General features: G+C 37.2%; 1 protein-coding gene across 2 annotated transcripts in view; it reads left to right on the top strand.

Annotated features, from left to right (window-relative positions):
* The window catches only part of RBM27 (RNA binding motif protein 27), a 74,833-nt gene that overhangs the window by 15,172 nt on the left and 32,327 nt on the right, over positions 1–27,334 (top strand). The window contains exons 3-12 of one of the 2 annotated variants that reach the window (XM_080675003.1): positions 3,061–3,185; positions 5,135–5,226; positions 5,897–6,090; positions 6,842–7,102; positions 8,510–8,803; positions 11,187–11,321; positions 20,245–20,409; positions 22,496–22,645; positions 25,408–25,552; positions 26,209–26,362. In XM_080675003.1, coding sequence (XP_080531129.1) covers positions 3,061–3,185; positions 5,135–5,226; positions 5,897–6,090; positions 6,842–7,102; positions 8,510–8,803; positions 11,187–11,321; positions 20,245–20,409; positions 22,496–22,645; positions 25,408–25,552; positions 26,209–26,362 — 1,715 coding nt within the window. Of the gene's footprint in view, positions 1–3,060; positions 3,186–5,134; positions 5,227–5,896; positions 6,091–6,838; positions 7,103–8,509; positions 8,804–11,186; positions 11,322–20,244; positions 20,410–22,495; positions 22,646–25,407; positions 25,553–26,208; positions 26,363–27,334 lie in introns of both variants that reach the window. The other variant, XM_080675002.1, reaches the window with a different exon arrangement.

Below are 27,334 nucleotides of genomic sequence, written 5' to 3'. Positions count from 1 at the left end.
TTTTTTTTTATTTTTTTTTATTTTTCCCTCTTGGCTGGGGCTTTTTGATATCTAAGAAGGGGTGGCATGTTCTTCTTCTCTTTGTGCCTTTAACTTCTCATCTTCTTACCAAAGTATTTTCCATAGTCCACAGAGATTCCTAGAGTCTTCCCCTGCTGCTTTCCTCACCTCATTTCCTACCTGTGCCCTCACTATTTATTCTAGTCACATTGACTAATGTGCTGTTTTTGTCAACATGGCAAACATATTCCCAATTCAGGGCTTTTGAACTCTTTACCCTTCCTTCAAACATGGTTTCTTCCCTTATGATTTTTGGTCTCTTCTCAAATGTCATCTTAAAGCAGCCATTTTCAACCTTTTTCATACGGCTTTCATAAACTACTAAAATTCTGTGGCACACCAAAAAATAAATTTTTTGCTCATCTGACCAAAAAAAATAGGTATAATTTTGATGATACCTATTACACCGGACGGCTATAGTTGGGTTGGCTGTTGTCATTTTTTTATTTGACAATCTAAGGCAAAAGAGGTCAGTGTCCCTGGCTAAATAGTCAGGTGTTGCATATTTTTAAAAAATGCTGTCTTAGAGTAGTTTCCCCTGAATGTATAGTATACCCCATGCCCCTGGACACTCTTTCTAACCTTGCTTTATTATTTTTTTTCATGGCATTTGTCATTCCCTGTCATGTTGTATGTTGATTTGCCTGTTTATATATGTCTCTCCTCCCCAGCCCTGTTTTGTCTTTTTCTTCGTGGAGGAGAGACTTGGAACCTAGAGTGCCTGTCATGTAGAAGATATTCAATAAATATTGTTGAATAGATGGACAGGAATGTAGATAATGCACAGTTACTGGTTGATCTAGCTATTGGTGGTGGGAAGTCATCCTTTAACGCAAATATTTACTGAGAAAGAAAAGATAGTAATTGTGGCCTCTCATTCTAAAACACAGTAATTCCTCCCTAGTACAGATGGGAGGATGAGTATTTTCTTTTCTAAATATATTAATTTATATTATTCAGTTTCCATGAAAGATAAACCAGGTACAATGTAGGGCCATGAAAAAAATAAGTAAAACATTGCAAAGACATTTGAGGTAACAGGCCAATATATCGTTAGGTATCTAAGAATTCCTTGTTACAAAAGCTTTAAAGTTTTTTAGTAACTTTTTAAAAAATTACAAAAGCAATACATGTGAGGAAGAATTTTAAAGAACATTTTTAAAATGAGAAAAAAATAAATTGCCATAAACTTTCAACCAGAGAGAAAATCACTGGTCATAAAAATAAGGCTTTTGAAGGGTCTGATTAATTTATTTTCTTAAAATTATGTGTATAATTAACAAGAAATAATAGTTTTATAATAAGAAAAATAGTTACCACACAAATTAATAGCATAAAGATGCTTTTCTGAAGGGAAATTAATTAGATACTTTAGAAATAGCTGATTATGTAAAATGTGTAATAATTACAGTGTAAGCAGGGTTTGTGTTGTACTTTTTAAAAAATTTCTTGATTTTTGAGAGAAAGGGAGGAAGGGAAAGAGAAACATCAGTTTTTATTCCACACATTTATGCATTCATTGGTTCATTCTTTTTTTAATAATTCTTCATTGTTGAAAGTATTACATATATCCCCCTTCTTCCCCCATTAACCCCCTTCAACCCGCCCCAGGCCTTCAGCACCCTATTGTCTGTGTCCATGGGTTATGCATATATGCATACAGGTCTTTGATTGCTTACCTCCCCCCACCTTTCCTATGAGATTTTGCACGCTGTTCCATTGGTTCATTCTTGTATGTTCCCTGACCTGGGATCAAACCCGCAACCTTGGCATGTTAGGATAACGTTCTAACCAACTTAGCTATCTGGCCAGGGTTTTGTGTTGTACTTTTATTTTTAATATTTTTATTGATTTTTAGAGAGGAAGGGGAATGAAAGAGAGAAACATTTATATGAGAGAGAAACATAGATCAGTTGCCTCCTGTACACCCCCTACGAGGGATCGAGCCTGCAACCTGGGCACGTATTGAACTGGCAATCTTTCTGTGTACGGAACAATGCTCAACCAACTGAGCCACACTAGCCAGTGCTGTGTTGTACCTTTTTAAAATATGTATATATTATTTTTCTTGATTTCAGAGAGAGGAAAGGTGAGGGAGGGAGAGAGAGAGACAAACATCAATGAGAGAATCATCAATCAGCTGCCTCTTGCACAACCCCACCAGGAATCAAGCCCACAACCCGGGCATGTGCTCTGACCAGGAATTGAACCATAGCCTCCTGGTTCATAGGTCGATGCTCAACCACAGAGCCACACCAGCTGGGCTGTTGTACTTTTAATATGCTCTTTTTTCCTTAGGATAGGATCACTGAAAGTTATTTGATTCAAGAAATTTGATTTGAATAACAAATGCTTTGACATTTATGTTTTTAATACATTTATTTGGTTCTCCCAGTTTGAAAAAGTTTCAAAGTAAAGCTGCCTTTAAGTAAAATACAAAGATACTTTCATATAATTTTCATGCCAACATTTATTTTTTCAACTGATATAAAATATTTTAAATTAAATTTTTGAGTAGGCAGTATATTTAATCCAACAATATAAAGGTATACTGTGAAAAGTCTCTCTCACCTGTTCTTCATCTGCCCTCTTCCCACCTCCAGCACACTTTTTTTGTGTCCTTTCATCAGTTTTTATGCAAATATAAACATATAAATGTTTATTGTATCTTTGAGATCTGATTATCAGTACTCATTCTTTTTATATTTGTTCTGTATTCTGTTGTATGTCTGCCATATAATTTATTTAACTAGTTTCTTATTCATGGAAATTTGGGTTGTTTCCAATCGTTTATTATTATGTACTCAAATAATCTTGTATATATGTCATTTTTTTACATGTGCAAGTGTGTCCAAAAGATATAAAAGCCTAGAAAGTGGGATTCTCTCCCAATAAGGGTTAGACTCATTTTAAGTCCCAACAACAGTGTATGAGATGTCCCATTTACCTCAGATTTTTGGTTTCTGTTTATATAACACATATATTATTTACCTTCCTTAGAAACTTCAGGTTTTGTGGATAAACTATTTGAAAGCCTCTATACTAAGAACTACCTTCCGCCTTTGGAACCAGTTAAGCCTGAGCCAAAACCATTAGTCCAAGAAAAAGAAGAAATTAAAGAAGAGGTAATGCAGAGTTTTGTTTTGGGGGCATCTTATGCCCCATTACCAGTATTATTCTTAGTTGGAAGTTGACCTCTTTAGAAGTGTTAGAAATTTGTGGGGTTTGGGCATGGTGCAGAGTCTTTTTCAGGGCTTCTTAGTTCCTCGAACTTAAAGAGTTGGAAGAATTTCAGATAGCTTGTTTAGAGATCCAAGAAATATTTTAGTAATATTGAGGAATTCAGAGAAATCTTATCCATTGATTTTTAGAAAAATAAAACTTCATTAAATATCAAGGCTTAATTGAAGGAAAAGTACTAATGAAACCTCAAGAGAACTCATTAGGTTACACATTTTCACATAAATAGAGAAAATATTTCCTCTTTTAACCACATAACTTTTAAATAATATAATTACAAATGTCATTCATAGGAAAGAAAAGGAAAAATGTTTTCATAATGTTGAGATATAAGACGTGATTAGAGATGGTTTGAATTGAATCAAGGAAGAAATTTTACAAAGTTCATATGTGATTCTTTTTATGTATAGATAACAGTATTATGATAAGAATATAAGTTTTAAAATCAAGCTGCATGAGTTAAAGTAGTAGCTCTAAACAAAGCTACTTAGCTGTTCATTTGCATATCAGCAAAATGATGATCATAGTAGTATATACTTATCTCTTTGAGAATTAAATGAGATTTTACGTGTACGCACACATCCTAGTCCAATGCCTGGCACATAAGTGTTGGTTATTATACAGAAATGTTTTCTAACTTTTGTTTTTATTAATAATTATTTAATGAACTTTTATTTGGGAATAATTTTAAACATATGAAAATTGTAAGAATAGTACCACAAACACGCGTATACCATTTACCTAGATTCATCTGTTGAAAGTTTGCCTCATTTGCTGTCTTTATATAGACTCAGAATTATTTCCTTCTGAATATTTGGGAGTAAGTCAAGTACATTATGACCCTTGACCTCTAAATATTCAGTGTATTTTATAAGAATAAAGATATTCTCTTAACTAGCTATAGTACCATTATTAGTGTCAGTAAATTTAACATCAGTAAAATACTGGAATCTACTGTCTGTATTCCAATTTTGTCAGTTGACCAACAATGTCCTTTTATTATAGCTTGTGTTTTTTCCTCTTCAGTACAGGATCATTCTAAGGATCACATATTGCATTTAGTTGTCATTTCTGATATATTTTTAAATGGTAGGATGATAGAATTGATTCAACATTAAAAGAAAACAAAATAAAATACTTCATTAAGGTCCTTGAGATTACTATCACTTTTTAAATTTTTGACTTATGCCCTTTAATTGTCTCATAAAATCTTTAAAATTAAAAGAGGCTCCTGGTATGTTTTTTCAAGTAATGGAAATAGGAAGATATTTTCTTTTGTACTTGGTAAAGTATAACTTTGTTGATTGCATCCCAGTGGAATAATATATCGTCTGTATTTCCTGTGAATTGGTAGAATGATTTTTAAACCTAATCTAATGATTATATAGTGTTTTTGCCAGCACCATATGGTTGCCATTTGTGGCTGCCATTTTATAGCATTCATTAACTTTTTGTTCCTGTAACCTTTTCTGTGAAATAAATCTAAAGTTCTCCTTAAATGAATTATAATTAGGAAAACACAAATCATTTTACTATATGATGCTTAGAAATAGAGATTTGCTATTTCTGCTGTTTGAATTTAAAGAATGGATTTTTGTTTTCCTCCTACACTGCTATTTTCTACCTTAAATTAACACTTAAAAATTAACATATTGCTGGTAATGTAATTTCAGCATCTTTTTATTTCTGTTTCCAAACATTTTTGGGTGTGATGTGACTTTAGTATTTAATTTTATTTATTTGTGCCTTCTTTGTGCCAGTAACATTGTCATCAGGTGGGTGTGTTTTGTATTTTGTAGGCCGGTTCTTGTTTCTAATGAGTGTTTTCATATAGGTATTTCAGGAGCCAGCAGAGGAAGAACGAGATGGCAGAAAAAAGAAATATCCTAGTCCCCAGAAGACTCGTTCAGAATCGAGTGAACGAAGGTTTGTATATATTTTTAATTAGGAGGATATTGATAACTCACTTTTTAGTTATATTACAAGGGCATTAAAGAGATTTTTAAAGTATGAACTGACCCTTCTCTCTCTCTCTGAACTGATTAAAGGAAAAGTTACCTTTCTTCCTTCCATTCTCTCTTTTTTTGTCTTTGTCTTCCTTTTATAAACAAGCATCATTATGTGCTTTCCCCAAGAGCTCAGGGGTGGGAGCAGTCTCCTTAGAGAATAATCATGAAATGTTCCATTTGGTTAGGGGTGCTTAATATTAAAATCATCCATAGCATTTTATATTAAAATTAGTGCATTTTATATTTTGAATCATCAGCTTACCATCAAAAAATTAGTCTTTGTTTAGGAAAACTTTGTTTTGAGCCTTTTTTCTTTTCTAGTTTTAAATATCTGTTTTTTTTCTCCCACCCCTCCCCATACTTTGGGTTCACCTCTTTTTTTTTACTTCTCCCCACCTAGTGTACTTGAGGGAATGTTGTTTCTTTTTATATAGTGGACTAGAGAAATTTGTGGTGGTCTTACGGCTTTCTAAAAAAGCATTTATATTATGAATTTTGATGCATCAAGGAGGGCATTTCATACCACCGATTTGTTTGCAGACTTAGTTTCTATATCTACATATGGCTTTTATATCTGTATATTATAGGACACGTGAGAAGAAAAGAGAAGATGGCAAGTGGAGAGACTATGATAGGTACTTTGAGCGGAATGAATTGTACCGCGAGAAGTATGACTGGAGAAGAGGCAGGAGTAAAAGCCGGAGTAAGAGCCGAGGCCTGAGTCGAAGTCGAAGCCGAAGTAGGGGGCGCAGCAAAGACCGGGATCCAAATAGAAATGTTGGTGAGTAGAGGCTTCTTCCTAAAGACTGCATAGTTGCTTATTCTTCCTATATCATAAGAGTACCAGAACTTCTCTTAAAGGCAAATGTACCTTTGTTATATTTGAGCAGTGTAAAATCTGTAATTGTCTCCAAAAATTTAATATTGATTTTGTTAAAAAGATAGGGCTCTTTTCTCGGGATAATGTCAAAGGAGTTTGACTCAAAAGAAGTTATTCATAAATGTATTATAGTATGTGCATGTCTAGACTTAAGTCATCTTGTATAATTGAAACAAATGTCCTTTAATCAACAGAGCTATCACTGGAGGAAAAGGATTGCTGGCCCTTGCCCTCTTCCCCTACTTCCTTCCAAAAAGAATTGATTTGCTTTAAGGTTGCCTAGAGTTTATAAAATAAAAAAATGAAGTATATTATTGGGATCCCAGCCACTGATCTCCTGGGATGTCATTTTGGAAATCAATTCTTGGATAGCATTTTTATTAAATATCAGCAGAGAAGCTGGCCTTTCTTCATTATGTATTGGTATTGATGTTATAAAAGATAATTTTACATAAGTTATTGGTCAAGATATGTCACATCGTTGATGTTCCTGCTTTTAGGATATATTAATAATGAAAACACTTTTAAATACCAATAGCTCAGTAAATTTACTTTAGTATTCTTCTTTCCTATTTTTTAAGTGAAAATACCCATGCACTTTAAGAATAAATGTCTGATCTTATTTTTTATTTTTATTTTGTTTCTAAAGCAGAGCACAGGGAAAGATCCAAGTTTAAGAGTGAAAGGAATGACTTGGAGAGTTCATATGTGCCTGTGTCTGCACCGCCTCCAAACTCTTCGGAGCAGTATTCCTCTGGGGCCCAGTCTATTCCCAGCACTGTTACTGTGATTGCACCTGCGCACCACTCTGAAAACACAACTGAGAGTTGGTCTAATTACTATAACAATCATAGCTCTTCCAATTCTTTTGGTCGAAACCCACCACCAAAGAGGCGATGCAGAGATTATGATGGTAAAAATTCTCTTTTTATGCTGTACCCAAAAATACTAGTAAAGCAGATGTTGCTCATATTGTATATCTTTTCATTGTAGTTCAGATTTTATTAAAAGGGATGAATGAGGTGAATCTCTTCTGGCATATGCTTATTTACTTGTTTGATTTAGTAGTTTTGGCTCTTATTAACAGAATGTTCAAATTTGACCATTTGTCTTTGGTTGTTCTTATTACTTCAAACACTAACTTGATAAATAATAGGAATTATAACTTCTTTGTGTGTTTGGTGCTTGGAATTTGTTATTTGCTGACTTTCTATTTGAATGAATGAATCAGTGTGTATTTTTTTTTAAATTTTAAGTAGGGAATAGAATCAAATCATAATTCAAGTCTTACCTTACTTTTACCCTCGTCTCCCAGCCACAGAGCTCTCCTTCCCAAGGCCAATTTAATGTCATTAATTTCTTGTGTATCTTTCCATACGTAGTCTCTGCATAAAGAGCTTCCTCAGTATTTTTTAGGCTTTTAGTATTGTATATGTACAAAAAATGTGTTTAACTTATTTTTTTAAAAAATTTAATTTCATTGTTTAAAGTATTACAAATAGTAGTACATATATCTCCTTTTTAACTTATTCTTTATTGATGCTCTTTTGGGTGTTCCTAATATTTTGCTGTTATAAACAATGCTGCAGTGAATAATCTGATACATGATGTCCACTGGAATATTTTAAAGTTACAACTTGCAGTTATGCAAGAATGGTTGCTTTAGAATAATATCATGAAAATAGGTAGTGGAATCATATAACTCAAGTCTTTTATCTCCCCTCACCTCACTCCCAGCCTTTGTGAAATTTATATTCCTTTAAAATACCTGAATTTGCCATGGCTGGTGTTGCTCAGTGGTTAGAATGTCAGCCTGTGTGCTGAAGGGTTGAGGGTTCAATTCCTAGTTAAGGTCACATACTTGGGTTTCAGTTTGATCACCTACCCTGGTTGGGGCTATTGCAGGAAGCAACCAATCAATGTGTTTCTCTCATCTCGATATCTCTCTACCCTTCCTTTCCCCCTTTCTTCTCTCTCTCGAAATCAATGGAAAAAATATCCATGTAAGGATTAATAACAGGAACAACAAATCTGAATTTTTATTGTGAAAATTTCATAGCAAATGCATTAATGGTGGCCAGTAGCCTTTTCTTGACTCTATTTGCTGACTCAACAAATCATAGTGTCATAGTGTAGAAAGCAGAATACACCTGCCCTGACCTCGGGGATATAGGATGATTAACAGAACAACACTTAAGAAGAGTTTAGACTCCTTGGAGAAAAAACACTTTATAAATCAGATTGATGGGTGTTTCAGGGACTTGTTTTATTTTCTGAATTCTAGGTAGATCATCATAAGATTCTTTTTTTCTTCTTACAGAAAGAGGATTTTGTGTACTTGGTGACCTTTGTCAGTTTGATCATGGAAATGATCCCCTGGTTGTTGATGAAGTTGCTCTGCCAAGCATGATTCCTTTCCCTCCACCTCCTCCTGGGCTTCCTCCTCCACCACCTCCTGGAATGTTAATGCCTCCAATGCCAGGCCCAGGCCCTGGTCCTGGCCCTGGTCCAGGCCCAGGCCCAGGCCCAGGTCCAGGTCCTGGCCACAATATGAGACTTCCTGTTCCCCAAGGACATGGCCCGCCTCCACCTTCTGTTGTGCTTCCCATACCAAGTAAGTATATGTTCATTGACTGTTTATCGCACAATTATATTTCAAATAATCCATCCCTTTCGGCTAACTTGACACTACATTTAAAGTTTTTGAAAAGTGAATTAATTATAGAATTTAGAATATATTCCTATAATTAAAATGCTGTTTCCTTTTTTGCATCTATTGTTGCATTGCATTATTTGTAGCCCCTCTAACTGTAAATATCAGTAGTGGCCTATATTGACCTGGAGTGAAAATCTTGCTAGTTGATAGCATCTTAAGAAAGCCAGTGTTTTGAAGATGTCAGAAAAAATGACACACCAATAGCCCTGGCTGGTGTGGCTCAGTTGGTTGGAGTGTTGTCCTATGCATTGCAAAATCTCAGGTTCCATTCCTGGTCAGGGCACATATGTAGGTTCCAGGTTCAGTCTCTTGTTGGGGTGTGTAGGGAAGACAACTGATCAATGTCTCTGTCTCACATCGATGTTTTTCTCTCTATTCCTTCCTCTTTAAAATCAGTTAAAAAAAAAAAAAAAAAGAACATGTCAGTATAATGAAATTTCCTTGTCTTTAAAGAAAATTTCTTTAAGAATCTTGAAATAATTGCAAAAACATTTTATTATGGAAAATTTCAAATATACACAGAGGTGGAATAATATATGTTCCATATGCACTGTTAACCCTATTTCAGTGGATTATCAATATTCATCTGTTTTTGTTTCATCTCCCCCGCTACCCCCATTTCTTTTGGCTTCTTAATTGTTGCTGGAGTAAATGTCAAGTGTTATATCACTTTACCAGCATATATGTCAGTATGAATCTCTTCACTGAAGGGACTGTTTTTTTGTTTTGTTTTGTTTTTAATAAACAAATAATGTTCTATTATCACATCTACCAAAATTAATATTAAGAAATGTTTGAGAATGATCATCTAAAAAACCTTAGCAATTGCTAATTTATCAGAAGCAGCAGTAAGACTTAATTTTTCTAGTATAATTGAAAAGATAATGGAGTGAGTAGTCTACATGTATGCAAGTGTATAAGAAAATACATACTTGATGACATTTAACATTGCTAGCAGATTGCAAATTATTACTTTTTAAAAACTGATTGTCATTCAGTTTAAGTGTTAGTTTTTAAAATTTTCTTTTTATAATTCTCACCTGAGGACATGCTTTTATTGATTTTAGAGAGAGAGGGAGGAGAGGGAGGAGAAAAGAGAGAGAGAGAGAGAGAGAGAGAGAGAGAGAGAGAGAAATATCGATGTGAGAGTGAAATATCTATCAGTTGCCTCTCCCATGACCAGATATCGAACCCATAACCTTTTGTTGTATGGGATGATGCTCCAACCAACTGAGCCACACTGGCCAGGGCTACCTTTTATTTTTGAAATTATAATAGAAGTTGCAAAAATACTTGAGCATGATTCTGTATATTCCTAACCTAGTTTTTCTGTAGCAATGTTCTTTATAGAACATATTTCACTAAAATTGCTAAAGGTTTTGAGACATTTAATGCATAGATTTGGTCAATAAAATATGGAGAGGGAAGGTAGGGGTGGGTGGGTGGGTGTGGAACAGATCAACAAAAGAACTTGTATGCATCTATGCATAACCTATGCACACAGACAATAGTGTGGTGAAGGCCTGGGTGGGGGTGGGGATGGGCTAGAAGGGATCAGTGGTGGGGGAGGGGAAGGGACATATGCAATACTTTCAACCATGAAGATTTAAAAACAAACAAAAAGTAATATGGTCCTTTTAATTCAGCATTTGTGAATATTTATTGTCACATACATGGTATACTTGTATAGTTCAAGTTGATGCTATTCCCAGGTAAAATAGCATCTTTATGTATAGAAATTCTCAAAATAAAAGTTATCTCCCTGAACTTTTTAAAGTTAAATCCAAGACTGTCATTTCCCCCCAATATTTTGCTAGAACAAATTTAAGGAAACAGAAAAGTTGAAAGAACTATATACTGCCTGGCTGGTGTGGCTCAGTGGTTGAACATTAACCTATGAACCAGGAGGTCATGGTTTAATTCCCGGTCAGGGCACAGGCTTAATCCCCAATAGAGGGCATGCAGGAGGCAGCCGATGAATGATTCTCTCTTTTTTTTAAAAAATATATTTTTATTGATTTCAGAGAGGAAGGGAGAGGGGAGAGAGAGATAGAAACATAAATGATGAGAGGGAATCATTGATTGGCTGCCTCCTGCACACCCCTTACTGAGATCGAGCCCACAACCCAGGCATGTGCCTTTGACCAGAATCGAACCAGGGACCCTTCAGTCCGCAGGCTGACGCTCTTTTCACTGAGCCAAACCAGCTAGGGGCTATAGTGAGTATTTTTATTAGTTAGGAAATATTAATTCTGTGATTTTTACTTTTCATTATCCATAGGACCACCCATAACACAGTCAAGCTTAATAAACAACCGTGACCAGCCTGGGTCAAGTGCAGTGCCCAATCTTGCACCAGTGGGAGCAAGACTACCTCCTCCTTTACCCCAGAACCTCCTTTATACAGTATCAGAACGTAAGTAAAAATGGTTTGATTTAAAATTGCTCAGCAAATAGAAGCCAATTTTTTTCATATCAGTGTTATACTTTTTAAAATACAATTAATTTGTATTCTTATGGGTTGTGCTATATAAAACCGTATTTGTATTTTCAGGGTAGTTTACTGTGTGGGTATGTTATATAGCTGGATTTTAATTTTGTGTATGGGAAGCAACCAGTTGATCTGTCTCTCTTACATCAATGTTTCTCTCTCTCTCCCCCTCCCCCACCCTTCCTCCCTTTCACTCTCTGAAAAGCAATGGAAAAAATATCCTCAGGTGAGGATTAACAACAAAAAAATTTTTTTTAGTGTAATATTTTTTTTCAGTCATACTTTTTAAATGTCTTTCTATTCAGTTGATTTAAAAATTATTTTAGTCTTTTAATAAAATTGCCTTTGTTAATGAATTCAAGTTATTTTTATAAATACTGTAATCAATAATTTCAAAAAATTAGAGTTTGCTTCAGTTCAAATGTAGTAAAAAGGTATATGTATGTTTGCATTGTAATAAAGAACTTGAACTATGCTCAAAGCTTAACAAATTGAGAAAGTTTAAATTATGGATATTTTATTATCATTAAAATTACCATGAAAAGTCACAGCACAGAAAATAGTATAAATGAAAAACAGCATAACAAACAGGATTTAGTTGTGAAAATTATGTCAATAGGGACCCAAAGTAAACAGAAAAATCTGGATTTTTTTGAGGTAAAAATAGGACTATGTTCAATGCTAGCTATGTACTGAGAATATACTGATTAATAAGAAATGATTTGCCTGGTCAGCGTGGCTCAGTGGTTGAGCACTGACCTATGAACCAGGAGGATAAGGTTCGATTCCGGTCAGGGTACATGCCTGGGTTGTGGGCTTGATCCCCAGTGTGGGGTGTACAGGAGGCAGCCGATAAATGGTTCTCTCTCATCATTGATGTTTCTGTCTCTCTCTCCCTCTCCCTTCCTCTCTGAAATCAATAGAAATATATATTTAAAAAAAAAAAAAGGAATGATTTTTCTCTTAGGAAGCAAAAAATATAATGGAAAGAAATATGTAAAAACAACAAAACTCAAAACCATTTACAGTGTATTAAAACTAAATGAACGGAATGATTCAGAAACACAAGTGACAAAGGCACTAATTCTGCCAAAAATGGAACCTTCATCCAGTCTGTAATTATCAGTTGTTTTGGAAGAGGAAAATTGAATGTTAAAAGAAAAATAATTAACCCACTGTAAAACGAGGTAGGATATGTTAATGTCATATGGTTCCACTTTAGAAAAAAAAACCTTTGTAATTTTGTTTTTGTAAAATGTCAGATACTCTGAAAAGGACTTAAATAATGAGAAATGCTATATTATTGGAATTGTCTGGAAAGACAGCAATTCATACACCTATTAAAATCAACTATTGCTCTGGCCAGTGTGGCTCAGTTTGTTGAGCATCATCCCATGCTCTGAAAGGTCACCGGTTCAATTCTAGGTCAGGGCTCATGCCTTGGTTTTGGGCTCGATCCCCAGTGGGAGGCCTGCAGGAGGCAGCCTATGGATGTTTTTTTCTCCCACTCCCTCCCCCCTCTAAAAACCGATAAAAACATATTTTGAAACATATTTTTAAAAAATCAACTATGTCCTCTGAAGTATTTAAACATTTTACCCAAATTTGAAGTCATCAACTTAGTATCTATTATTTTGGTTTTCACAGCATCACTTTTAAATTAATTCTTTACTATCTTAAATTTGGTCTGTTTTTTTTTTTTCTTCTTTGAAGAAGACAGAGTAGAATCTATAATAATAAAAGCGTAATATGCTAATTAGACCAGACCATCCTTCCGGATGAAGCCGGGGCTACGAGGGAAGCCCAGGTCCCGGGTGCCAGAGGGAAGCGGGTGCCAGCAGCCGGGGGAAGGAAGGCTTACTCTTGCATGAATTTCGTGCATCGGGCCTCTAGTTTTTTATAACTGCTAACTAAGCTTCTTGTACTAGGTGTGTGAAAAAGTTATCTATCCTGTATAATAAAAGCCTAATATGCTAAATGTCCAGTCACCCTGTGACTGGTCAACTGTTCAACCAATCAAAGTGTAATACGCTAATGATACACTAAGGCCACTCAACTACTCGCTATGACATGCACTGACCACCAGGGGGCAGACTGTTGACCTGTCGGGCAGTCTCTAATACGTGCACTGACCACCAGGGGGCAGATGCTCCGACAGTAGGTTAGCTTGCTGCTGGGGTCCAGCAGAACAGAATGAGCAAGATGGGCCGGACATGCCCTGGAGCCCTCCCGTGGCCCCTCCCCGGCCCTGATTGTGCACTGGTGGGGTCCCTCGGCCTGGCCTGTGCCCTCTCACAATCCAGAACCCCTTGGGGGATGTCGGAGAGCCGGTTTTGGCCTGATCCTACAGGCCACTCCATTTGGGAGGGCGCCAGACTCAGGGCTCACAGCTGGCGAGTGTTGCGGTGGTGGTGCAAACCTCTCCTGATCAGGACTGATTGGGTGGGAGCCCGTGGCACACGCAGTGGGGCCGGGATGAGTGGGAGTGGCAGGTAGGAGCTGCAGGTGGTGTTGGACTATGGGTTTCGGCCCTATCCCCACAGGCCACCCCAAGGGACCCCACCCGTGCATGAATTCATGCACTGGGCCTCTATCCTATATAATAAAAGGCTAATATGCAAATAGATTGAATGGCAGAATGACCGGTTGCTGTGACGCACACTGACCACCAGGAGGCAGACACTCAATACAGGAGCTGCCCCCTGGTGGTCAGTGCGCTCCACAGGTGGAGTGCCACGCAGCTAGAAGCCGGGCTCATGGCTGGCGAGCACAGCGGTGGTGGCGGGAGCCTCTCCTGCTTCTGTGGCAGCGCTAAGGATGTCCAACTGACGGCTTAGAGCAGAGTGGGCCTAAGCCATCAGTCGGACATCCCCAAAGGGCTCCCGGACTGTGAGGGTGCAGGCTGGGCTGAGGGACCCCCAAAAGTGCATGAATTTCGTGCACTGGGCCTCTAGTCTATATATATATAAAAGACTAAGCGACTGGCCAATCGCCTGGTAGCTATGACATGCAATGACCACCAGGGGGCAGATGCTCTGACCGGTAGCTATGACATGCACTGACCACCAAAGGGCAGACTCTCAACGTAGGAGCTGCTGAGCTGCGGTAACTTGGCAGCTGTGGTTCTCGGGTGATGCACCCGGAACCATTGAAGAGGGAGTCAGATTCTAGGGTGCGTCACCCGAGAACCACCCTCATGCAATCTGGGACCCCTCAGGGGATGTTGGAGAGCCGGTTTTGGCCCAGTTCCTGCAGGCCAGGCCGAGGGGCCCCATCAGTGCACGAATCCGTGCACCGGGCCTCTCGTATAGAATATAACATCCTAGATTCCAGAGACTGGTTCTTTTTTTTTTTTTTTTTTTAAATACATTTTATTGATTTTCTTTACAGAGAGGAAGGGAGAGAGAAAGAGAGTTAGAAACATCGATGAGAGAGAAACATCGATCAGCTGCCTCCTGCACATCTCCCACCGGGGATGTGCCCGCAACCAAGGTACATGCCCTTGACCGGAATCGAACCCGGGACCCTTTAGTCCGCAGGCCGACGCTCTATCCACTGAGCCAAACCGGTCAGGGCCAGAGACTGGTTCTTAAGCTAAAGGCAATTGTCCATCTTCAAATGAATTTACATAGACTATCTTTATCTTTCTGAAAATATATTTCCTATTATCAACAATGTAAAATTATTCAAACACTATATTCCTAAACTCAAGATTTCTCCTTTAATTCTGTGGATGGTATCTTTTTTTTTTTTTTTTAATATATTTTATTGATATTTTACAGAGAGGAAGGGAGAGGGATAGAGAGCTAGAAACATCGATGAGGGAGAAACATCAATCAGCTGCCTCCTGCACACCTCCCACTGGGGATGTGCCCGCAACCAAGGTACATGCCCTTGTCCGGAATCGAACCTGGGACCCTTCAGTCCGCAGGCCGACGCTCTATCCACTGAGCCAAACCGGTTTCGGCTGGATGGTATCTTATTTCTCTGTGCAGAGTCATGGATTTTGATGGTCAGAGAGGTGCAGTCTCCACCAGAATTATTGTGTATTGTCTAGAGTTTTTCTCCCCTTGTGTCTTACTTGGATTTGTGTTGCATTAGTTGTCATTTTGACCATTTCAACTTAGAGATACTCATCCAAAGCAATAATTGTCATTGGGATACTTTTAATAAATAAGCGTTCATCTCTTTAAATGACTCTTTATCGAGCTCCTACTCACCAGACATGGTGTAAGCCCTGGAGCTTCAGAAGGTGTGCCAGGAACCATGGATTTGCTAATAGAGAAGACACATGATAAATATGGTCAATAATCGGAAGGTATAGCTTTATATTTTTTCTAATTAGGCTTTAGTTTGAAACTTATCTTGGGCCCAGCCACAGTGGCTCAGTGGTTAAGCTTTGACCTATGAACCAGGAGGTTACAGTTCGATTTCTGGTCAGGGCACATACCCCGGTTGCAGTCTTGATCCCCAGTAGGGGGCGTGCAGGAGGCAGACAATCAGTTATTCTCTCTCATCATTGATGTTTCTATCTCTCCCTCTCCCTTTCTTTCTTAAATCAATGAAAAATATATTTTTTAAAAAAACTTATCTTGGGATTTTTTTCCCCCTCTGTGAATACTCCAAAGGAGAAAATTGGGAAAATTACAAAGAATAGCTAAAATTTGAGTTTGAATAAAGACTGTCAACTCAGTAAAGTTAATAATAATGTGAAAATGTTGCTATCAGGCATGTAAGATATAAACAGTTTAAGATAGAAAGGTGAACTTGGCATGTTTGAAGTTTGAAATTATCCAATCATGCTCCGCACCGATTAAAACTAAATTGAATGCATATAAATTGTGAATGACTTATCTTCATTATTGTAACCTATTTGATTTTTTAAAAAAGTATATTTTATTGATTTCTTACAGAGAGGAAGGGAGAGGGATAGAAAGTTAGAAACATCGATGAGAGAGAAACATCGATCAGCTGCCTCCTGCAACCATGGTACATGCCCTTGGCTGGAATCGAACCTGGGACCCTTCAGTATGCAGGCTGACGCTCTATCCACTGAGCCAAACTGGTCAGGGCTAAAAACTTTTTATTATGGAAACATTTCAAATATGCACAAGAGAACAAACTTTTTTTAAAAAATATATTTTATTGATTTTTACAGAGAGGAAGGGACAGGGATAGAAAGTTAGAAACATCAATGAGAGAGAATCATTGATCAGCTGCCTCCTGCACACCCCCTACTGGGGATGTGCCTGCAACCAAGGTACATGCCCTTGACTGGAATCGAACCCGGGACCCTTGAGTCTGCAGGCTGACGCTCTATCCACTGAGCCAAACTGGTCAGGGCAAGAACAAATATTATATAATAGTCTTCATGTCCTCATTTATCAGCTTCAGTGTTTATCAACATATGTTTAATCTTGCTTCATCTATAATTCACCCCTGACTTGATTTTATGGAGCAAGCCCCAAACATAACATTTCATCTGTAAAAACTTAATTTTCTCTAAAAGATAAGGATTAAACACACACAATCACAATACTTTATCACACTCCCCAAAAGTTTGTAACAGTTATCCTTTGTCAAACATGCCAGTCAGTGTTCATACTTCTTAGTTGTATCAAAATGTCCTTTTACAGCTGATGAATTTGAAGCTGGATTCAAACAAGGTTACACATTATATATAGGTGATATGTTTCTTAAGTCTTTAAATCTGTAACAAATTCCCCAGTCTTCCCCACCCACCCCCTTGATATTTATTTGTTGAAGAAACAAATAATTTGTCCTGAAGAATTTTGTTTTACATCTGTACTTGGCCCAGTGCATCTCCTGGTGTCATTTAAAACATTCCTTTATCCCCTGTATTTCTTGAAAATTGGAGGTTAGATCTAGAGACTTAATTAGGTTTGGCTTTTTCTTTTTGGGGCATGAATATTTTATTGATGGGGTTATACTTCCTACTGCAGTACATCATTATATTCATAATACCAAGTTGTCTCCTTTCTGTGTTATAGATATTCATCAGGTGGAATAGGTGTTTTCATCCTGACGCATCCATTTTAACAGTTGCTCATGGTTTCGGTGGCCATTGTGATTATTGCCTAGATCTGTTGTTTCTTTAGGGGTTATAAAAGTGTCATATTCTCCTATATAATATCCTATATAATAAAGAGGTAATATGCAAATTACCATCACTTCAACACACAAGATGGGCGCCCCATGTGGACACAAGATGGCCACCACAAGATGGCCAGCAGGGGAGGGCAGTTTTGGGCGATCAGGCCAGTAGGGGAGGAGGGGTGACCGGGCCGGCAGAGGAGGGAAGTTGGGGGCGACAGGGCCTCCAGGGAAGGGCAGTTGAGGGGGACCCAGGCCTGCAGGGGAGAGCAATTGGGGGAGACCAGGCCTGCAGGGGAGTGCAGTTAGGGGTGACCAGGCCTGCAGGGGAGGGCAGTTAGGGGCAATCAGGCTGGCAGGGGAGCAGTTAGGCATCAATCAGGCTGGCAGGGGAGTGGTTAGGGGGTGATCCGGCTGGCAGGCAGAAGCGGTTAGGGGCAATCAGGAAGGCAGGCAGGCGATCCCGATAGGATCGGGCCTAAACGGGCAGTCGGACATCCCTCGAGGGGGTCCCAGATTGGAGAGGGTGCAGGCTGGGCTGAGGGACACCCCACCGTGCATGAATTTCATGCACCAGGCCTCTAGTAATTATATAATTTCTTATACATTTATTGGCTAGCATTCTACAAAGTAAAACTCGGCAGTGTTAGCTATTTTATTAACCTGAAATGTAATTTTTACAGGAAAGATGGTATAAATGCTTGTTTAATTTCATTTACCAGTTTTAGAATAATGAATTGGTTTCCTAGTATCTTCCAAAGAGGACCACTGTATTTTTTAAAATATCATAATGAACTCATGGATTTTTAGCATTTGCTATGTTTCACTCCATTACAGCCCTTTTCAATGTCCAAATTTCATCTTTGACCAGTGGCTCCTGCAGGTTGTTTTGTTTTTGACATGCTAGTGTTTGATAGCCATCTTGCTTCTGTAAGGATAAGGTATACCAAGGTGCACCACCAGGCTCATCTTATAAATTGTCTGCTCAGACCTAGAATCAGCCTTTTATTAAAAGAACTGTTTATTTTTGAAATAGTAGTTAGAGACTTCAAAATGTGTTGAAGAAAATTAGGCTTCATCTGAATAAACAGCTGTCTTTCTGAAGTGTTTGAACACATGTTCTTTGTCATTAAAAAAGAATACATTCTGCAAACTAGCCTTTTAGTTTCCAATTTACTGTGAGGTAGTTACTAATTAAAACTGCTTGTTACATTGAACGCTGTATCATAAATCTAAACTAATCACCTGACTGAGATTTGTACTTCTTTTTTAGTCTTCTTGTTTTTTTCTCTTTAGCACACTACTTCATTCTTCAAGAAATTGTCTGCAGTAGGTCCTTCTCAACTATTTTTAGATCACTGAGGATATGTTGAATTGTTTTTGCAATATAATAGATCAACCCTTTTCTTTCTTAAAAAAAAATTTATTGTTGAAAGTATTGCATACGTCCCCTCTTTTTCCCCATTGATCCCTTCTAGCTGATCCATTTCTAATGTAAATTTTGAAGGGATTGGGGCTGAGCACACAGTGTGTAGTCAGCTATACAGTATCTGTGTCACTTCCTCCTTTGTTCCATATATGGGAAGAGAAAGTAATAAAGTTTAGCACATCCATTTCCCTTCTGCATTTACTATGAAATCAAGTGGTTGCTTTGTGGCTTGTCCTATTAAGGTTTATTAAAAATCGTTTGGAATTTTACAAGTCTTAAGGTCATTTCATCAGGTGTTTTAAAAGATTCTAAATTCACTTTATTTTGTCTTATGTCACATAGTGAATGCCTGACTTTAGATATAAATTACTAAGTCTTAGAAATAGGTATTATATGTGGTAGTCTGTGAAAAAGATACTATTAAATGACCAAGCAAAGGGAGGTTTTGTTCCTCGATACCTTGTCTTTTTTCATCTTGTTCTACAAAATTTGGCTTCATTGTGTCTGACATTCTTGCATATATATATATATATGCACACACACACACACACACACACACACATATATATATATATATAAACTCTAAATGTGCTTCTTTCATAAAGTGGTTCTTAATATTGAGATAATTTCATATGTAGTGGCTTGTCTGTTTATCTGGGGGTTTGTCCTTTTTTTCCTTACTCTATATTTGTTATCCACCTGCTCATGGGATAACAAATTTGCACTGTCTTAATTTTTTCTTTTGAACATTTCTTATTCTCTGCGAGGTTATGCTTGTGGTGGTGTTTCTTTGTTACATATTTTTAAGTTCTTTTATTATTGTGGGGGGTTTTTCCTGCTCCATGATATGGGAGTATATTTTGTGCCAACCTGAAATTATGTGAGTTTGAGGAGGAGAGTATATGTTTTTTGTATTTTAATGAATGTGACAGCCTTTATAACCACATGTCTCATTGGATACAAAACTCTATGTGCATAATAGCTCAGGGTTTCTTTGTCTAATAACTTGATATGCTTGATCAGTTTTGGGTAAAATTAGCACATAGTTATTCTACTTAAGCTTATAAAAGATGAAGATTATGCAGTTATACTACCTAATTCTTACCCTTTCTTTATACCTCAGTGCATCCTAGCCAGTTTGCATGTCTGTTTCTTGAGTTAGAAAGAATCTCAGTAACCTCTTTCTCGAATACTGTTCCTATTGGTGTATTTCTCTGTTCTTGGCTTGAGTCTCGGGAAGTACATCATTACCTAAGAGAAGCTTGTGACTCGAATCCAGTTGCCCTCCTATTCTTTCCTCTATAGGACAGCCCATGTACTCTCGTGAACATGGTGCTGCTGCATCTGAGCGACTTCAGTTGGGGACACCGCCTCCTCTGTTGGCAGCTCGTTTGGTGCCACCTCGAAACCTCATGGGATCCTCCATTGGGTACCATACCTCAGTCTCCAGCCCCACCCCTCTGGTCCCAGGTAAGCTTTGCTACAGATGGCCATCCACCTCTGCTCTTTTGTACCATAAGCTGGCCAGCCTGTGAGATGACCTGGCATCTGATCTGCTGTCACAAACTCCCATTAAAGCTTTTAGGTAGTTCTGTGTTTTTTATTTTTGTTTTGTTTTTTTGTTCTTTGGTTTGTCCCTAGTGGCTGCTAGATGATTAGGCCTCCTGTGTGTCTATCATCTCTGGTGTCTTCTGTATTTACTTTCATTGCTTCGGTAACAAAAGTCATGCTTGTTCCTTAAACTAGTTTGTAATCTGATAGATAGGAAGAGAATATATATTTGTATGTTTTCTAGTCAGTTATACATTACAAGGAAAACTAGGTTAATTTTTCTTTAAAACAAAACAAAAACATTTGGTTTCTTGCTGATTGTGGACAAACCTGTTTCTCCCCCCCCCCCCCCCCGCCCCGCCCCCTTGTTGTATGGACTTGCTGTATAATGTAGTGATTTTTTGAAAACCTTTCTCCTAATTCATGTATATTTTGAAGACCTATGGAATGCTTTGTGGGTGTCTCATGAAGTTTTTAATTTCTCACCTTGTCTTTATTTAGTTCATTATAATTAACTAAAGGACTCGTAAGTTTCTTGAGTTTTGTGTATTCCCAGGAATTATAGAACAAGGTCATTTGATTATGTACCTTCTTTAAAACTTTATGTAGCCTTACCTGTAAATGTTCTGTTAAGAGAACTAAGTGGTAACTGAAAACTTTTTTTTATGTTTCTTTTCTTTTTTAAAAAATATTTTTATTGATTTCAGTGAGGGAGAGAGATAGAAACATCAATGATGAGAGAGAATCATGGATCGGCTGCCTCCTGCACACCCCCTACTGGGGATCGAGCCCGCAACCCAGGCATGTGCCCTAACTGGGAATCAAACCCGGGACCCTTCAGTCCATAGGCTGACGCTCTATCCACTGAACCAAACCAGCCAGGGTACTGAAAACTATTTTTATCATAATTTGATGATCTTACGCTCTGAATCATAGAACTGATTGGTCAATAATACAGATCTTGTAGCTGAAATATAATATGAATGACATAAAGAATATTTTCATTAAGGAAAAAAGAAAAGAGATGCAAGGACTTCTAAATCACAGTTGCAAAAATCACTATCTTCACTCAGTCCTTTCATTTTATGTAGGATGAAGAGGATATATATCATTTGGAGATAACACATTCAGTATTAACACCAACAAAATACTTATTTAGCATAAGAATTTAAAAAATTAATATTTTAGTTGTAGAGAAAACAAAAGGGACATGATAAAATTGTCATTGATGGGGTGGGTGGTAGTAAGATAATGATTACATTGATAAGTAAAAAATTTATCTTATTAGTTTTTTGAAATAAAACATTTGAAATTTGCATTATGTATGAAGCCAGCTATTATCTCTCTAGTTTAAAGTGCAGATAACCTAATTAATCTGTTTTTTCCCCCCTGCTAATTAAAAGAGTACCTAGAAATTGGTGAGACATAGTAACAGAGGAAACTCATATAGTCTTTTATATATGGTGTTCCATGTATGTGAAAATTTCTCTTAAAAATGTGTATTGAAGTTTGAATAAGGTGGTTAATATATAGGATAAAAATGACTAGTTAAATGAATCTGGAAATATATCAGTAATTAAGAATGAGCCGAGTTGGTGAGGCTCACTGGTTCAATTCTTGGTCAGGTCACATGCCCGGGTTGTGGGCTCAGTCCCCAGTAGGGGGTGTGCAAGAGGCAGCTGATTGATGATGTTTCTCCAATGTTTCTATCTCACTATCCCCTTCCCTTCCCCTCTCTCAAAATCAGTAAAAACATTTTTTCAAACATTTTTGGAAAAGAACACATTTGTGTGTCTGTTTTGTGATGAAGCGCTTTTGTGACAAAGCACTTTTATTTCTTTCCCTTCTAATAGGTGTGTCTATATACTGTAACTCAAAGAGAAATATATATGGATTGACATATTCATTGAAGAAAATTTATTTTTGGTAGTTATTTTATAGTAATGGGAGATTATTTAAATGCTCTCTGATTTGTTGTGTGTTTTGTTGTTTTATTTTTCCTCAGATACATATGAACCAGATGGTTATAATCCAGAAGCTCCTAGTATTACCAGTTCTGGTAGATCTCAGTACAGACAGTTCTTTTCAAGAACACAGACACAGCGCCCAAACCTGATTGGCCTAACATCTGGAGATATGGATGCAAATCCAAGAGGTGAGAGCACCTTGAATGCTTCTGATGCTAAGTGTTACGCAGGAGTTGGATATAGCATTTCTTCCCTCACTGAAGTCTAAAAGTATTTACACACTATCTCTGAAGGGTGCTATATAGTCACCTCAGATAAATTTATTTGAATAACTTTATCTCCAAAATTTATTTTAAAGCTATAATCAGGAAGTATTTTTAAGTAAAAATAATACTAATGGAATTTAATAGCTTTTTTTGTAGGACTTGAGGCTGTTTAGCTGTATACTGGACACTGTTCTAGATATAGGCATCCTATATAATAAAAGCCTAATAAGCAAATTGATGGAACAGTGGAACGACCGGAGGAACGACGGGTTGCTATGATATGCACTGACCACGAGGGAGCAGATGCTCAATGCAGGAGCTGCCCCAGCCTGCAGGACCCAGGCCAGCCAAGGCGGTTGCCAGCGGGGGCCTCCCACGCCCCCCAACCGCCCTGCCAGTTGCCCCACAGATTGGCCCTGATTGCTGGCCAGGCCTACGGACCCTACCCATGCATAAATTTCATGCATCGGGCCTCTAGTAGAAATGTGAAATGACATGGTGCCTTGCCCTCGAAGAACTGATCATTTAAGAGCCTACTTTGTATCATTAAGAGCTGTTCTTCAAACTAGTAACGATTGACAACGTAAAATCTTACAATAAAATTATTTGACTATTTTTAGTGTTTATGATTATACAAGCATATGTTAGGACCTTAACAAAGTATAGTCATAAACCTTAAAGTGCAAGCATTTATCTTCAGTATGGGTTGATTCCTTTCTTTCCCCTTCTCTCAAAAAAAAAAAAAAAGTTTGGGTGAAGAATTTGATGAGATTTAAATTTTTTGTTATTGTAGTTAGATTTTCAGTATTTAATTTTAATTTTAATGACTGGCCATGGGCCAACCTGACAATATTTTTCTGCTTTAATTATATGGTGAGCATTTTCCTATCCTGATTTTAACTTTTCTTTACTGCCACTAATAACAGTATTATCACTACAGATTAAACAGTTTTGTGTCGACTAAACCAAATACTTTTATATATGTTATTATATTTCATATTCCTTACCAACAACTCCTTAAAAGAGGTACTATCTTTATTCTCTTTTTATAGATAAAGGTTCTCAGGCTTAGAGAGGTTAAAGAACTTATTTCAAGTCACACAGCTATTAATGAGAATTGGAATTTGAATCCAGGTCTATCTAATTCCAAAGAATATGCTCTTATCTTCTGTGCTATAATTTATACATTGTTGCCAAATAATGGGAATTAGTGAGAAGAGCATATTCTCAAAATTTCAAGTCTTCTCTTCGTCACTAGCCTGATCTATCTGTACATTTATATACAGCAACTCATGAATCTCAGTGTAGAAGTTATGTGGTTTTTGTATAAGAGGCTTGCTTTGTCTTCTTGGACAATAATGTAATCTCTAGCTATGTCTTTTTTCTTTTTTATAAAGCACTTCAGAAAGAAAAGCATTAGGCATTGTCAGGTGGTGATAACTATTTTAGGGAAGTCATAATGGTATCTCACATTCTAGAATGCTTTATGTCATCACAATTGCTTTCTCATCCATTATCATCTGAAAACACAAGCCCAAGGACAGGGATCAGATTTTATCCACTAATTTATACCCAAGGTTGAGCTATAGCAGATGCTCAAGAAATATATGTTAAATGAATGAATCTGCATCATAATTTTCCTGTCACACAGATGGAACATACTAGCAACCCCCATTCTTACCCTAACATCCAGTCCTACATATGTTATTCTTTGCTGCTAATTTAATACTGGCTTTGGATTTTTTCTCTCAACTTTTGAGTTAAAATTTTTTTAAACCTATAGAATATCAATGAAGTGTAATAAACACCTCAATACCTTCACTTTGATTCACCAGTTGTTAATGTTTTTCACCTTCGGGCAGGAATGCTTGCTTGTATGCCCACACACTGTTCTCTCTCTCACTTCTCCTTCCCCTCACATTTTTTTCTTTTAAAAAAATTAAATTTATTAAGGTGACGTTGGTTAACACATTATATAAATTTCAAGTGTATAATTCTATAATACATCATCTGTATATTGTACTGTGTGCTCATCATCCAAAGTCTAGTCTCCTTCTGTTACCCTATATTTGGGCCCCTTTATCCTCTTCACCCTCCCACATTTTTTTCTTGAACCACTTGAAATCATAGATTCTGACACTTTTGCTTGCATCTAAGAATAAGACATAGTCCTATATAAGCACAGTATTATTACCGCACACAAGAAAATCATAATTCCATAGTAATATGCTATTCAGGTGAATTTCTTGTTTAATTACATCAGAAGACAAATAATCTTACTGTACTTATGGTGCTAAGTTTGATTGCTTGCCTAAGGTGATAACTGTTCAATCTTCATTGTAAAGTAAATAATTCATGGAGTGATACTTTGGCACTAGATAAATACCTTGTTTTCCAACAATCTTTCACTTATTTTTTTTTTTTTTTTTGCATCCATTAATGATTTTTGCCTGAATCATTTGCTACATTGGGGTTGCCTATTTTTAAACTTAGGTATTGTATTATTTTTTTTAAAAGAGGAAAAGAAGGCAAGGCAATTGATAAGTTTTTCTTGTTGCTTAGGTGTTTCTGAAAAGGAAGTGGTCATAGTTGGGTGCTATTCACAGTGCTTTTTAGCTTTTAATCATTTTGAATTTCCCCAAATATAATGCAATGTCAGTAATGTTAATTTTTGTTTCCAACAGCTGCTAACATTGTCATCCAGACTGAACCACCAGTTCCTGTTTCAATTAATAGCAACATAACCAGAGTAGTTCTTGAACCAGATAGCCGAAAAAGAGCTGTGGGTGGTTTGGAAGGGCCACTCACAAAGAAACCTTGGCTTGGAAAGTAAGATAATTTGCTAATTAGTAGCATTGAATTGGTGTTTTTATTATTTTTGCTTGCATTAGTAAATTTGTATAATTAAGAATTGTTGTTAATCAATGATTATCAAACTGTATGTGTCAAAGTTAGGGTTCCCTGAGGCATCCTTAGAATGCCTTAAAAATTGAAAAGCTAACAGAATATTTATAATATATATTGGTAATTTGTACTACTTATTTCTAGGCCTAACCCAATATTAAGAATTGAGACTCTGAAAATGAGTAAAAAGGAAAAAAATCTGTACTTTTGCAGAAGTTGAAAAATGCACTGTAAAAAATATATTATTTTCTTGCTTTAATGTTAGATTCCTTGATAGTTGTGGTGGATCTTTTTAGCATGACTTTTAAACTTAGTTGGGCCTTTTCTTTTTTTGATTTTGGCCTTTCAGTCTTCTTTTTCTCTGCCTATTCTAATCCCATTTAATTAATGCGAAAATTATTTTGTACTTTATGAAGAGTGTTAAGTGCTTACAACAGACAGCTTCAAAAAATGTAACCTTATGTTCTTTGTAACCTTATATATATCTTGGTTAGGCATAAGGTGAGAGAGAGTTAACCAAGATTTATTAGTTAACCAAGATTTCCTAGGTCATTATTCTTTATGGCATTTTTTTCTTTCAGGCAGGGGAATAACAATCAGAGTAAACCAGGATTCTTAAGAAAGAATCAGTATACGAATACCAAGTTAGAAGTCAAGAAAATTCCTCAGGAGTTGAACAACATTACCAAGCTCAATGAACACTTCAGCAAATTTGGAACTATTGTTAACATCCAGGTAAATGTGGCTTTGTTCATGACAGAATCCATGTATTCAATGCATTTTTGAAAATATTACTACTAGCTCACCTTATTTAAATGAACCAGTGATTAGTGTGATCATCTTTGCTAACACTACCTATCTGTATGCCCAACTTAATGATGGAATCGTTAAGCTGAATTTGTTTTTTTAAAATTGATTTGGTTCTTCTCTGCAACCTCTTCCTGAGAGACACCAAGTTAGTTACTGTATTTTTATAGTTTTATCTCTGGACAGATGACTTGATTGCCTGCTTTAGTATTCTAACTAGGTAGGTGAGATTCTTGGTAATTTCTACTATTGACATTTTGTCTACTGACTCACTTTTATATTGTGGTAAATTAGTTATTGGTTAAGGCTGGTTCTAATCTTGAGAATTTTAAGCAGTGCAACATATTTTTTAACATAAAATTGTAGCTTTTGTATTTTGCTGTCTATTTAGCAGATATTTGAATTTATGAATTTGTGGTTGGTGTCACGCTGTAATTGAGGGTACTTAGAGGCCTGCTTAAGTTGAAATTTCAATTACCCCTGATACTTAGTGTTACCACCAAATAAAAATATCCTATCTAATAAAGAGGGAATATGCAAGTTGACTGTCATGCTGTCACAAAGATGGCGGCGCCCATAGCGGAGGTGGGGTTTCCATAACACAGATGGCTGCGCCCACAGCGGAGGTGGGGTTTCTGTAGCACAAGATGGCTGCACCCATAGCTGAGGCCGAGTTCCTGTAATGAGCCTTAACGAGCAATCAGCAGGGACCCGTGGCTTCGTGGCGCTGGGCTGGGGCAGGGGACCTGAGACTGTGCCTCCCCGCCCAGTGTGGCTTGACAGGGGACCTTAGGTTGCGCCTCCCGCCCCGGCACCAGGCTGGGGGACCTCAGGCCGCATCCCCCGCCCAGTGGGGCTTGATGGGGGACCTCAAGGTATGACCCCTGCCCTGGTGTGCCC

This window comes from Plecotus auritus (assembly GCF_963455305.1).
Source record: "Plecotus auritus genome assembly, chromosome: 6".
Taxonomy (NCBI): Eukaryota; Metazoa; Chordata; class Mammalia; order Chiroptera; family Vespertilionidae; genus Plecotus; species Plecotus auritus.
The sequence above is the reverse complement of the archived record's forward strand: the minus strand, read 5'-3'. Positions and strand labels throughout refer to the sequence as shown.